Source organism: Tenrec ecaudatus, chromosome 8, assembly GCF_050624435.1.
Source record: "Tenrec ecaudatus isolate mTenEca1 chromosome 8, mTenEca1.hap1, whole genome shotgun sequence".
Taxonomy (NCBI): domain Eukaryota; kingdom Metazoa; phylum Chordata; class Mammalia; order Afrosoricida; family Tenrecidae; genus Tenrec; species Tenrec ecaudatus.
The window spans coordinates 95557428-95571892 of NC_134537.1; the positions used below are offsets into that span (position 1 = coordinate 95557428).

The following is a 14465-nucleotide window of genomic DNA, read 5'->3' on the forward strand; positions in this document are numbered from 1 at the left end:
CCTCCCAACAGTACACCTTCCCGGCCCCGTTTGTGTGATCAGTCAACACAGACAAGGCTATTTAAAGTGTCTACCACAGTCAGATACACAAGTGTCTCACCGCATGGCACCACCTTTGGTGATCCTCAGTGTTCTTACTGCCATATACTATGGAACAAGTCGCCAGGGACTGAGGATTCCCTGGGGATGCAGTTGGTTCATAAGCGTGTCTGTTAACCAAAAGGTGGGGAGTTCAAGTCCAAACCCAAGGCATCTAGGAAGAAAGACACCTGGTGATCTAGCTCTGAAAAACTGGCCATTGAAATCCCTGGGGAGCACACACACACACACACACACACACACACACACACACACACACACAGTAACGGTGAGTTAGAATCAACTCAATGGCAACCGATAGGAGAGTTGAAATGTAGAAAGGATGTCTAGTATAAGAGATATGTGGGCCTTTCCCCAATCCCCTATCCCACTCTAACATTGTAGAAAATGAACCCATCCCTGGAAAGCTGGCTGAGGTACCTTCATAAGCCAGATCAATGGGAATGTCTGAAATATGTAGGGAAGATGGTAAAAACCTAACAGACCAGTGAAACTTGTGATCCCATATGGGAAATTGCCAGAGAGATTTTGTTCCCCTGGTAAAACCTTCAAATAATCCTAAATTGATAGACGGTGAGGACACAAAGAGAAAGTGGAGGAGTGAGTGAGTATTTAAGAGAAAGACGGAGAACATCTGCCACAGAGGCCTGTCTCCATAGGAGTGACTTTTACAGTCGCTCTGTTCTAACCCACATACCTGAGAGTGGGCAATGGCATCAGAGTATTAGGGCCCAAGATCACTGGTTTGCTCCCGTCAAGGAGGGAAAGTCTCTAATTGTAGATGAGTTTCTCACCCATCTGATGGGAAGGAGCTGAGAAGGGTCTTTCTTGTTTCAACCCAAACCACTCTCCTGGCAACCATCTATTACCTGTGGGCAAACCCCTATTGCCCAAGGTCTCTCCCATCAAGAGCTGTTTCATTTCCGTGAGCATTCTACGCCCAGGCTGCAGGCTAGGTGGATGCCGCTCTGAAGTAGAATTTGTCGTTATGGTTTGTCGTTCAAATTCTCAGGAGGCTTGTTCCTAGTGGTAACTCTGCAGCCACATCTTCAAAGCAGGAGTGAAAATCAGGATGGAGCCCGTAACTGACACTATCAGAAAGAGCCACAGGAAGATGCGGTCAAGAACTTGAGCTACGAATTTCCAGTCTTGTACTACCTGTAAAAGAGTGAGGGCATGCCATTAATCCCAGAGGCCCAACACCGGTCCCGACTCCTCTTGCAAGAATGCAGAAAGAGTAATACTCACGTTTATGGCATTCCGGTTTTGAAAAGCACCGCCCCTGTCCCCTACAGCAGAGGCTCAGATCCTTTCCTAGGACATCACTAAGAGAGCCCAGGGAAATGGCCTTGCGTGTCCAGTTCAAAGGAACACTTTAATCAACATTAAAGAAGCAAAACAAACACAACAGGTATTTATACATTTGTTAGCCTTACTGACTCAACTTCAAACAGGGAAAAGCCCGATTTTCAACAGATAAAGAGTCACTGGATCTGAATATGGTGCTTCCTTACATACACATGAAATTCATCACAGATGTTAACATCGGGAATCACTGTGACCCAAAGTCACAGGCCCTCTCGTCTTCCGTCGAATGTGAGGGTGTGCTGCTGTGGCTGCATAATGGCAGACACTGCCTGCTGGAGGAGAACTGACTAGGAGATGATAGGAATTGACAAGGGAGGGAGGAAACGGAAGTCCGCTTTGTTAGACAGTGAGTTGCAGAAGAGTGAGAAAAGCCCACCAGAATGGGGTCAGAGGAGGAACAAACCAGAAGGGGAGGGAAGTCTTGAGAATTGTGTTCTCATCTCTTAAGGGAAAACAAACATGCCCATTTTATTCTGTGGCTATTTTGTACAGATGGAACAGAACAGGAAGCTGCCGCCCTACAGGGGCCCTTGAAGGACAGGGTTGCTACAGCAGGAAGCTACTGCTGAAGAACCTGAATGTATAGTGTGCACAGAGCGGTTGGGAAATAAAATCTTGGGGCAACTGCAAAGAAGATAGGTTACAAGTGTTAAATTGTGGGATTATTAATGATGGGACTCTTTCTATTTACCTGTTTCTGCCTTTTCCAAAATCTCCATATTAATAATGTGCTTTAAAGAATAAGTTTGTAAAAGTTAGTAACATTCTTGTATTGGAAGTTTGAAAAGAGGTAAACCAACCGACCCACAACCCCCCTTAGGAACTGCTGAGATGCTTGTACAGTCGCAGTCTCTTTTCTGGTGTGGCGGCCTGTGTGTTTGGTGCAGCGCTGGTGACTGGGCTGTGACATGCAAGGTCAGCCATTCAAAACCACCAGCCGCTCTGCTCTGCTGGGAGAGACGCTGCTCCCTGCTTCCTCACGAGTACAGGGTCAGGAACTCAGAGGGACGGCTCGCTCCTGCCCTGGGGGGGCACTGTGAGTCGGCACGGGCTCTGTGGCAGTGAGTTTGGTATTGCGGTTTGGTTTATTTAGTTAGTTTATTTCTTTTTGAATTGGTTGAAAAATGAGGACTCTTAGAAGAGGGGATGTGGTAGGCAGTGTCTGCAAGGCAGAGAAAGCAGAAGAATATCTCATTACAAAAAAACCCTCCCTGCCTGTTTGTGGGAATAGGTTTTTGACACTAATTCTCACAGTCTTAGGAGGAAACCTCATATAGTATGTTGATCTAGTATACAATTTTGGCGGTGAGGGGGTAAGCAACAGACCAACTTTTCAGTTTTCTGCATAATGAAAATTTGTATGTTAAATACTATTTTAACTCCACTGAGACCCAAAAGCACTGCCATTGTCTCCATTCTGACTCATAGTGACCCTACAAGTCAGGGAAGAACTTCCCCTGGGGGTTCCTGAGACTATAACTCTTTATAGCAGTACAAAGCCTCATTTTTGACAAGGTGGTGGTGGTACTGAACAGCTGACCTTGTGGTTAGCAGCTCAATTTGCATGTCAACTAGGCCATCAGGGCTCCTTACTCCCCTGGGAAGGGCACCTGAAAGGAAGGAGCGAGATGAGAAGGAGGAAAATAAGGATCAGCATTTACTGACTGCTCCCATCATCCCCAGGTGGAGCTCACATGTGTGGGCAGACGGGGCATGCTATACATTGTACGTCATTTATTCCTCCATTGAGGCCCGAGTCCACTGCCAGCCACTCAATTCTGCGCTCCTGCAGGACAGCATAGAGTGCCCCCCTGCCCCCCCCCCCCCCAGTGTTTCCAAGGCTGGAAATCTTTCCAGGAGCAGGCTGCCACATTTGTATCCCTGGTGGAGACCAACAAATAGGAACTGCCAGCAGCTGCACACATCACCCACCACGCCATCAGGCCTTGCTTCATGGCACCTCTGTGGGTTGTTCATCAAGTTCAAACCTTTGCATCCCACAGAGACCCTTTGGTGTGTAAAGCAAACTGTGAACAATGTCACATTTCAAACGATGGCAGATTTGTTGTCCACATTATTCTCTTTACACATCAAGATAGCAGCATGATTCGGAAGAAGAGCAGTTTACTAACCTGGCTGATAAAATGCTCTTTCCTCACATGCCTGGAAATGTAGCGGATGGAATCAGCGGCCTTTTCCAAGAAAGCCACCAGGACTTCTTCCCCATCGCTCCTTGGTTTGTGCTTCCTTTTCTCCTGGACGTTCGCTTCCCCCACTAGCTGACTCTCATCGTCATCTGGGAAAGAGTAGCGATCCACAGGATCTTTCATGCAAAGTAATTTCGGGAGTTTTTGGAGAAATAGTCTCTTAACCCAGGGCGCCATGGGATGGTAGGTTGAGGAGGAGCGATGGTGCACATTGATGACAAAAACAGTCACAATGATAGACAGCGTGACAAAAATCATAATGAACAGGAGGTACTCTCCAATGAGAGGAATGACCTTTGAAGAAGATGGGATTATTTCTTCAATTACTAAAAGAAAAACTGTCAGGGAAACCAACACAGATGTGGACAAGGAAAGTTTTTCCCCTTCGTCAGAAGGCAGGTAGAAGACGAGAATGGTCAGGAAAGAGAGCCCGAGGCAGGGGATGATCAGGAAGAGGGTGTAGAACAAGGGCAGGCGCCTCAGCACAAACGAGTACGTAATAAATGGATAGGAATATAAACCTGCTCTTCGGTTTCCCTTCATCCCTTTAGCATTCAATATTTCCCACTCTCCATTGTCGAAGAAGTCTTTCCTGTCCACGTTCTCGTTGATCAAAATGAGGTCAACCATGGTACCGTCATAAGTCCAGGACCCAAACTTCATGGAACAGTTCTGTCGGTCAAACGGGAAAAACGTGACGTCCATGGTGCACGAGCTTTTATAACTGGCAGGAGGCGTCCAAACGACGGTTCCGTCGTGCTTCACGACGACTTTGGTCATGAGAGAGCCTTCAAAACGTCCATCGGCGCTGGAATTAAAGCAGCTGCACTTTAGTGGTCTGTTAGCACGGAGGTCTGGTTGTTTTTTTAGCCCGTGACTGTCTTATTTGTAGCTTACTACTTTCTTACTACAGGAGTGTGTCAAACCCTATCTTTAAATGCAAGCATTCGGATGGTCAGTAAGAAGGACCACACAGAAGTACAGCAAGAAAGGAATGCACGGCTGCACATTATACTGAAAGAGTGCATCCAAATGAAGATCCCTCGTCCTCGTCCGAAACTAACCAATGCCCTACCCCTCGGCGATACTTACTTTTCAAAGAGAACTATGTCGGGAAGCCAGAGGGTTTCTGATGGAACTTTAATTGAACGGATTCCACCATATTCATCAGGATCCCAGCGTAATTTGTGGTCTGTCCATTCCTGTGTGAAATTCATACATTTAGTTTTACTCTGAAAATTCATTGTATTAGACTTTGGGTTCTGTCTGTTAATTTACTGATGTAGTATTTTAATAAGAAGCATTTGCTTTAGACCTTATGACCCTACCTGGGATTCAGGAGTCATAAGATACAATTTGAGCAAGCCCATCTCTGAACGTGCCCAGCGCCTGTATCTTAGCCATCTGGTATTTTTAAAATGGTCTCATATATCTTAAATGAAGAAGCTCAACAACAACAACAAAATTCCACTGACTTATGATTTATTTTTCTACATGATTTTCTCTTAAAAAGTAACCAAACCCAAACCCACACCAACCCAAATTTCTAGGCGAGTTGGTGAAATGGTATTTTAATCTTTTGGTCATGGGTATCAAACAATTGTGAACACCACTGAAGCTTCTTGGAGGAAGACCATGCATTAGGTTAACATGGAGCATGCGGTATACCAGGACTACATATTACAACTTTTATCCAAAGGGGGAAAATACTTTCCAAATATTTCCTTTTAAGCCTTAATCTATATGTGGCAAATGCTGTTACCCACTTCCTTACCACAACAATAATGATGATAATAAAACTCTATGCACCACAACAGAGCCCTGGTGATGCATCCTGAAAGGCCAGCAATTCTCACCCGCCGCAAGTTCTGTAGGAGAAAAGAACCCGGTGACCTGCCCTGGCACAACGGCAGCCTGGGAAGCACCATAGGGCAATGCTATGCTGCCATCCAGGGTCTCTGTGAGCGAGAATTGGCTCAAAGGCACAAAGCCACCATAGCACGCACCATCTATTTTGCTGTGAGTTTGACTTTCATGTTATTTTAAGATGCTCCATTTAAAAATCAATACTATGACAGTAAGAAACACTACCAGAAGTAAAACACGGCTTCATTTGAATTTTGCTTTGGGATTCCCAATTCAGATGTAAATTCTATTCCTAGCCTCCAGATACTTGCCTATCTTCCGCCTAATAGAGTAAGATGCTTAAACAAATTTATAGAGGTTGATGGGTCTGGATGAACAGATCTGGCCATTAGTTGATTGGATTACAACAATCAGAAGCTTGATTGAGCTGTAAGAGTGTATTTTATTTACAAAAATCTTATGAAATATCCCCATAAAATTAAATTCTTGCATCCCTCGGTCCTTGTGCGGACCATTGAGTCATGATGAAGGTCACATGAAATGATTTCAGAGAGGTCGAAGGGGTGCCCAGTGTGAGGCTTCCGGGAGCCTGTGATGCTAACTTTGTTATGAAAAAATCAGGAGTCGGCAGATAGATGATTTCAATAGATGGCGAAACCCTGAAATATGCATGATGCCTGGAAATTGATGTAAGCCTACAACCCAGAGGAGACATGGTTCATCTTAGACAACATTTGTGAAGCTTGACTCTTTAAAAAGAAATTAAAATCTATGGGCCCTCAAAAAGATATAATCTATAGCAAAAAAACATTGCGTGACTACGGATGCCAGAAAGGACTCTGAAAACTTGCCCTTGAACATAGAGCAGCTGGAATAAAGAGAAGAAGCAACTGAAGTAAAAGTGCTGAACAGAAGATGTCAAGGACACAGAGTACGCCATCTTACAATGACTTGAGTAAAGTATATAGCTGGCTCTCAAAGACAAGATAAAGTGTAAAAATAATTATGCAAAGACTTGAAGTTAGAAAGCCAAGGAGGGAGGGGAAAAAAAAAGAGGACCTGATGCAAGTGGCTTAAGTGGAGAGCAAATGCTTTGAGAATGATTGGGGCTCGGAAGCTAAGCAGGGTCGGGCCTGGTTAGTACTTGGATGGGAGAATGATTGGGGCAGGGAATGTATGGATGTGCTTTATACAATTGATGTATGTATATGTATGGATTGTGATAAGAGTTGTATGAGTCCCTAATAAAGTGTAAAACAAGAAAAGAGGAGAAAAAAATGATTAGGGCAAAGACTGTACAGATGTGCTTTATACAATTGATGTATGTATATGTATGAACTGTGATAAGAATTGTATGAGCCCCAATAAATTGTTAAAAAAAAAAAAAAGAAAGCCAAAAGAGTAAAACAGGCTTGACATTTCTCAAGCAAAAAGAACTGCAGAAAAAAATTCAAGACTTGAGTTGACTATTAAATGATTCTGTGGGCATAAAAACCTCAACAAAATGATGTTTATTCCACATGTATTTAAAGAGCACCTTCTATAAGCCAACTGGAGCCTTGGTGGCATAGTGGGTTATCACAAGTTCAGCAGTTTGAAACCACCAGCCACGAGGAGACTTTCTACTCCTGAAAATTAGTACATTTCAATTACGGTATTGGTGAAGAATATTGAATATTCCCTGCAATCCTACAAGAACAAGCAACTTTGTCTTGGAAGAAGTATAGTCAGAATACTCTCTAGGAAGGAGGATGGGAAGAGTGTGTCTCACGCCCTTGGAAAAGGACATCATGCTTGGTCAAGCAGAGGGTCAGAGACAAAGGGGAAGAGGAGTGATTGACGTAGTGGCTGCAACAAGGGCTTAAGCATAACAATCACGAGGAGGCTAAAGGACCTGGCAGTTGTAGTAAGGTCCTTATGCGTTAGAACTAACCCAGTGGCACCCAACAATGACAACAACATGGGTAAAATATTGAACTCCTCGGGAAGAATCCAAAGAAGACGGAAGGAAGAATTGCTGTACTTGAAAAAAAAATTGGTCGACATTCAACCATTTCAGAAGGTAACATATGATCAAGAGCTGATGACATTAAGGGAAAAATCCAAGTTGCACTGAAGGTATTGGCGAAGGCTCTGGTAATTGATAAAATGCCAACTGAAATGGTTTAATGAATGAACACAAACCAGAGATGCTCACTCAACTATGCCAAGGAATTTGGAAGACACCTCCTTGGCCAATCAATTGCAAGAGATCCATATTTGTGCCGATTCTAACAGAATGGGAACATTATCGAACAATACCATTAATGTCACATGCAAGTAAAATTTTGCTGAAGATAAAATTGTACAATTTCATTCTCAGGGAACTGGCAGGAATTCAAGCCAGATTCAGAGGAGGACATGGAATCATTGCTGAGATCAACTAGATCTTGACTGGAAACAGAGAATACCGGAGAGAGGTTTACCTGTGTTTCATCAACTATGCAAAGGCATTGGATTATGTGGAATCTAATACATTTTAGATAATACTGTGAAAAATAGGAGTTCCAGAATATTTGATGGTTCTCAGGCAGAAACTATAAATGAACCAAAAGGCAGTTTTTCAAATAGGGCAAGGGGATACTATGTGGTTTAATATTAGGAAAGATGTCCATCAGAGTTACCAAGAACAGAGCAAGTTTTTTGGACCCCATGGTCCCTACCTGGAGAAGCTGCAGCATCTAAAACAACATCAGAGGCAGCCAGCAGCACCCAACAGGGACACAACAGGGAGCTTCTCACTGAGAGCTTGAAAGTGAGGGCCTTGCTAGCCCGCAGAAAGACTAAAGCTGAGTGCCTTTAGGAAAGAGGCTGGTTTGTAGAATGGGGTGTCCTTTAGGCATTTATCAGCATGAAAGCATGCTCAAGGAGCCCTGGTGGTGTAATGGTTATGAGTTGGGTTGTTAACTGCACGTTCCATAGTTCAAAACCACCAGTTGCTTCTTGGAAAAAAGACTAGGCTTTCTACTTCTATAAAAAGTGATATAGTTAAAGTTTATTGAGCCAACCTGACTGATAAAGACATGTGGGGTTAATTGAAGGGCAAATTCTTGGGTCTCTTGCTTAGTGATGGTCAGACCAGGATGCAGCTGCCTTAACCAGCTCCCTGCTTTAGCTTGCAAGGCTCACTTCTGCAAGACATTCCGAAGGAGAAGCCACATGGACCTACCCCAATGCAGCCCTGGGTGCTGGAGCAGCCTCATGGAGACCCCTGCCAGCACTGAGATGCTTACACGTTCACTGATTCAGCTTTCCTCCTGCAGTTGGCATCATGGTGTGTGTTTTGTGAGATGGAGGAGGACTTTGGGGATTGGTGTCGGACATATGGGTTAATGTTGGACTGTGGGCTTGGGCAGCACTGTGTTGGGATGTTTTCTTGATGTGCACTTACCCTTTATATAAAACTCTCACTTCTACATGAGTTTCTGTGGATTTGTTTCTCTAAAGTACCCAGACTCACACAAAGAATTACAGTCTTAGAAATCCACAGGGACACTTTTACCCTGTCCCTGTCAGATAGGCTCACTATGGGTCAGGATCAAATAAATGGCCATGACTTTGGTTTGGAAAGAGCTTCATAACACTTGCAGGAGCAAGGCAGAGGTCTCGGGCCATGTGGTTGAGGGGCTGAGGACTGACAGAGGTATGTGTATGAACACAGCTGAGAAGAAAATGTCCCGACTGGAAAACTGCTGTATCCTGACCATTTCTGATCCTGACTTGTAACCTGTTAATTCCCTAAGAAAGCCCATAATTGGGAGAATTATCTGACTTCTGTGTGGCTATGGCAATGGATTATTGAAGCCGAGAAGTAGCGTTTTGTGGAAGGGACAGCTGATGCCGGAAACGGGTAAAGGCAGCTGGAGGGCAGAGGCATGGCTGATCTGTGCTTCCTAGGACTCGCCTGTGGGCTGGTGACCCCCTTTCCTCCTTGTGAAGGCAGATAAGGTCAGACATGAGCCTTCTTCCATTTTTACAGTTTTTATATGACGAGTCACATTGGTTGGTTTTCAGATGTTGAACCAGATTTGGATTCTTGTAATCAAACCCACAGTGAATTTGAGTGCTAGCTAATACTTTTCTTCTAGTAGAAGGAAAGTAGATATGGATTAAAATTTATAGGCAAAGATGTATGTTGCTCTGCTGCTTTTCCTAATGTTGATGCTGTTTGATTCAAATCAAAATACAGTGGAGATTTTCTCAGAAACAATGAAGGTAAGGAAAGAAACAGTAGATGTGTATTCTTTTATTATCAAAATATTTTAATCTTATATTTGTAGGATTGAAAACATATAATAAGTGTCTGAAGCACTTCTGAGCTAAGTACAAGAATGGAAACCAACTTGCATATTTCCTTCCTCAGTGTGAAATGCTTTTGATCTCAGCTTTGGAGGATATTTATGTGATTATTTAAACACAATCATGGAAGACTTAAGAAAATTTTCATGATTTTTGTTACTAAGTGGTGATTCTGTAATAATCACCACTTAAAAGTAATAAAGAAGTATACCTTTACTGAGTGTTGATGCTGTGTTAGGAACTAAGCTAAATTATATATACATATATGTGTATGTATATTTACATGTAAATATATTTACATATTTAAAAGTTTTAAATTAATACAATTAAATTATTTAATCGTGTTAAAAAGTATTGTGCTATCGCCACTCTAATCAATTTTATTTTAGGACACTTTCCTCTTTCTTGTGCTTGTTATTATTAGCTGCCGGTCTCCTCCTAATGTCCCCTGCTATAACCATCAGAAACCATTAATCTAATCACTGTCTTTATAGATCTATGTATTCTGGATTTCATATACAGAAAAACACAACAATGACAATAGCACAAAACAGAGAAAAACTTCAATTGAAAAGAAAGGAGAAAATATTAAAAACTAGAGCAAATTTAAAATGGATCAAAAGGGAGAGCAAATGATACGGTGTTAAATTTTAACATCATGACTGCATTAGCCCACTCTGTCTGATAGCAAAGCGATTCACATCCCTGGTCAATGATCGGGGAGTTCCCTAGAGGCTTGATCCACATGCAAAGGCATTTAAGGCTTTCCCTGTCACCCATAACCTTCTGCAAAGTGGTGCTCAGAATTTAAACTCTAATACCATTCCCTCCTCTGGTCTTGAATTTAATCATTTACAATGCTTGAATCACACAGTCTGACCCCTCAGTTCTATGGCTGCTTGTTTTAAGACAATTGGTACTTTTTATTTATTAATGCTAATTTATTACCTGCAAAAACTGTTGCTGTCAAGCTCATTCTGACTCATCATGATCCTATAGGACAGAGTAGAACTTCCACATAGTTTCCTAGGCCACCATCTCTGCAGAAGCAGACGGCCTCATTGTCTCCCAGGGAGTGGCTGGTTGGACTGAATTGCTGACCATTCAGAGAGCAGTCAAACGCTTACTGTATATACTCATGTATAAGCTGAGTTTTTCAGCACAAAAAGTGTGCTGAAAAACTGGGGTTCGGCTTATACACAGGTCAGTGGCATGAATGGATGTCATCTGGTCAAGCCCGACTAACAAAAGGAGGAAATCTCATGAAGCCTGATATAGAGTTAATAGCAAAGTGGGTTCGAGACGCATGGGAAGACATTCCAGAAGACATGGTGCGACGTGCCTTCCAGAAATGTAGTTTTGGTAATGCTATGGAAGGCAGTGAAGACTGTGCTTTGTATGAAAATGACAGCAGTGATGGTGATGATGGCGATCTCAACAGCATCTATGATGACCTCACACCAGCTGAAGCTCTGCATTGGGATACAGATGATGATGAGGAATCCAGTTTTGAAGGATTTTAACTCTACATTTTAGCTTGGTTGCTAATTGAGCTCAGGGAATAGCACTCTTAAGGTATCATTGTTGATGCCTTATTGTTTTTGTTGAACCTATTTTCCATTTACTGTGCTGGTTTACTAATGTTAAATGACTTGTCCTTTTATTTATGTTTCTATTTCAAATAAACAGTTAAATACATTACCCCACTGGTGTCTCAATTTTTAGTAATTTTATTTTCATTTGTTTTGATTACTGAAACTCACCAATAGCTTCTGCATTTTCCACCCTAGGCTTATACTCGAGTCAATCAGTTTTTCTGGTTTCCCAGGTAATAATTAGGTACCTCGGCTTATACTCGGGTCGGCTTGTATTTGAGTATATACGGTAACTATTTTGTGACACCAGGGGCCATACATAATCCCCAAGCTCTTTATTATTGATATTCTATTAGTGTGAGGCAATTGGCTCAGAGGTGAGATACCTTGCCTGAGATCACACAGCAGTTGGAAAGGCCAACAGTGGCCAGGCCTGCTGTATACAGCTGGGTGGGCTGTAGGATCACGGCTCCAGGAAGTGTCCTTCACATTGACTAAGATGGGAAGGACATCCCCTGGGGAGGAAGCCTGGTGGCCTTGACGACATCAAGCTGAAGTCTGAATCGATCCTGTGTCCTTCACCCTCTCCCTCCGGCATTGGCGGCAGCACGTGAGGCTGCACATGTTTTGTAACGGCCGTTGCTTTCTGTAGCTCAGCCCTCGTCGTGATTTCTGGTGCTGAGAGACAGAACACACACGGGCTTTACTGTGCCTGTGTCTGGCAGCGAACACGGGGAGAAAGAGATGGGATGAAGAACTGTAATAACAGGCACATTGGCTGGCCGCCACACAGCCAAGGCTGGGTGAAGAATGAGGATCACTTGAGTAATAAAATGAACATGTGTTGTGTCTGCTGCCTCATGTGACCTGCCTTTCGATGAAGAAAACCTCACTTTTCTTCCAGGGACCACTTTTACCTCACTCTTAACCCACCACTTTCAATGGGACTGGCGACTTCCTGCTCTGAGGGTGGACCTGCACCTCAGCCCTGCCCATCGATATAGTCAGCAAAGGTCCTGGAACCAAGTCAGAGCTGATGAGAGACCAGACTTTTGAGATGGTGGAGACAAGCCAGGTCATTCTCTCTCCTGCTGGGTGTGAACATGGGACATTTTTTGGAGATTGGGCTGAGGCAGCTATCCTGCTGTCACCAAAGGAGGGTCTGGATGAGAATGGAGCCAACGCAGGGGACAAGGAGTTCAGGGTCCCCTGTGAGAACACTGCTCTGGGACTGTTCTCTGAGCTCGCGGGTTGTGCTGGGTACAAAGGGAACCCAATCCTTGGGCTTTTTCAGGTTGTGAAATGTCAATAGTCTCTTTTTTGGCTTGGATTTTATGTCACTTGCAAAAGTCCTTCTCTGACCCTGAAGACAATGGCAGTGGCTCTCTCCCAGGCAGCCTGCTGCAGGCACACCGCCAGCGAGCCCGGGTGATAGCACAGAGCTTTGCCCTTCCACTGCAGGCCCATCTTTAACAAGCAATGTTCCCCAGCAGAGCCGGTGAGTTCGGCCTCAGGATTCTCCCTTTGGAACACAAAGAATGCTGAGAGCTACCTTGGCTGCTTCTTGGACCCAGTTTTCCTCCTTCTAGCAGCAGGGTCAGTATTGAGCTAAGTCCAGTTCTACTTTTCAAAAAGAGAAAGGAGGATAATTCAGAAACAGGGCTTCTGCCTTCAGCAAATCCCAGCAAACAGTATTAATTTTACAAAGTGTGCTAAAGGAACTGGGGCAAGCCCCAAGAGCAAGGGGTTGTTAATTCAGTAAGGTTTGTTTCGTTACCTGACCTCTAACAGCAGGATGGACAGAGATAATGCAGAGGTAGTGGGTTGTGAGGCTCACAGTTTTGGGGGAAGTTAATCCATTCAACAAATATGCAAGGTTTTCACTAAGAACTGAGCACAGAAGAGCAACCAAAACAAAACCCTAGCTTGGGACTGACCCCAAACTCACTGCCATGACATTGATGCTGACCCTGTCGAGCAGGGAAGAAATGCCCTCACGAGTTTCCAAGATTGCTTCTCTCTAAAGGAGCAGAAAGCCCAGTCTTTCTCCTAAGAGGGGCTGATGGTTTTGAATTACTGACCTTGTGGTTAGCAGCCCAAAGCTCAACCACTATTCCACTAGGGCTCCTTGAGTTACACATGGGATGGTGGGACTGCTGTCTACAAGGTCAGCAGTTTGAAACCATCAGCCACTCTGTGGGAGAAAGACAGGGACTGGCCGAGACAACAAAAATATGAACTAACAGATCAATAATAGTCACACCGCGTAATCATTAAGGAGCCCTGGTGGCACTTTCGGGTAAGCACTGGGCTTCCCATCTCAAGGCCAGGAGTTCCAACCCACCAGCAGCTCCTTGGGAGAATGATTTTATCTGTGCCCATAAGGATGTGCAGCCTCAGAAACTCTATATGGGAATGCTATAGGTTGGAATCAGTAGATGGCAGTTGAGTGGATGGATGCCATCACTGGTCCGAAAGAGACAATTATGCTGACAATGATACTGACCAGTGGAGAGGGACAAGGAAGATGTATCTTTAAGATGATGCATCACAACCGGTGTGATCACAAGGTATTGAGTGTCGACGGGATCAGGTATCAGGCATCAGAACACCCATAACACACCACCATTTCAATGTGAATGAGGTGGCTTGGGATGGAGACCCAAAGCCCATTTGTAGACAATTGGACATCCCCCCACAGAAGGGTCCCAAGGAAGGGACAAGCCAGTTAGGGTACATAATAGCAACAACGAAACACACATTTCTCTAGTTCTTTAATGCTTCCTCCCTCCACCATCATGACTCTAGTTCTATCTTACAAATCTGGCTAGACCAGAGCATGTACACTGGTGCAGATAAGAGCTCTAGACACACAGAATCCAGGACAGATAAACCCCTCAGGACGAATAATGAGAGTAGTGATAACATGAGGGTAGGGGGAAATGGGGGGGAGATGGGAAAGGGGGAATCGATAGCAATGATCAACATATAA

At 43.9% G+C, this 14465-nt stretch overlaps 1 protein-coding gene across 1 annotated transcript in view; it reads right to left on the reverse strand.

Annotated features, from left to right (window-relative positions):
* Positions 1 to 1122: 1122 nt before the first annotated feature.
* The window catches only part of CHRNB3 (cholinergic receptor nicotinic beta 3 subunit), a 37292-nt gene continuing 23949 nt past the window's right edge, over positions 1123 to 14465 (reverse strand). The window contains exons 4-6 of the mRNA XM_075557215.1: positions 4767 to 4876; positions 3600 to 4482; positions 1123 to 1257 (exon numbers count right to left, since the gene is read on the reverse strand). Coding sequence (XP_075413330.1) covers positions 1123 to 1257; positions 3600 to 4482; positions 4767 to 4876 — 1128 coding nt within the window. The remainder of the gene's footprint in view (positions 1258 to 3599; positions 4483 to 4766; positions 4877 to 14465) is intronic.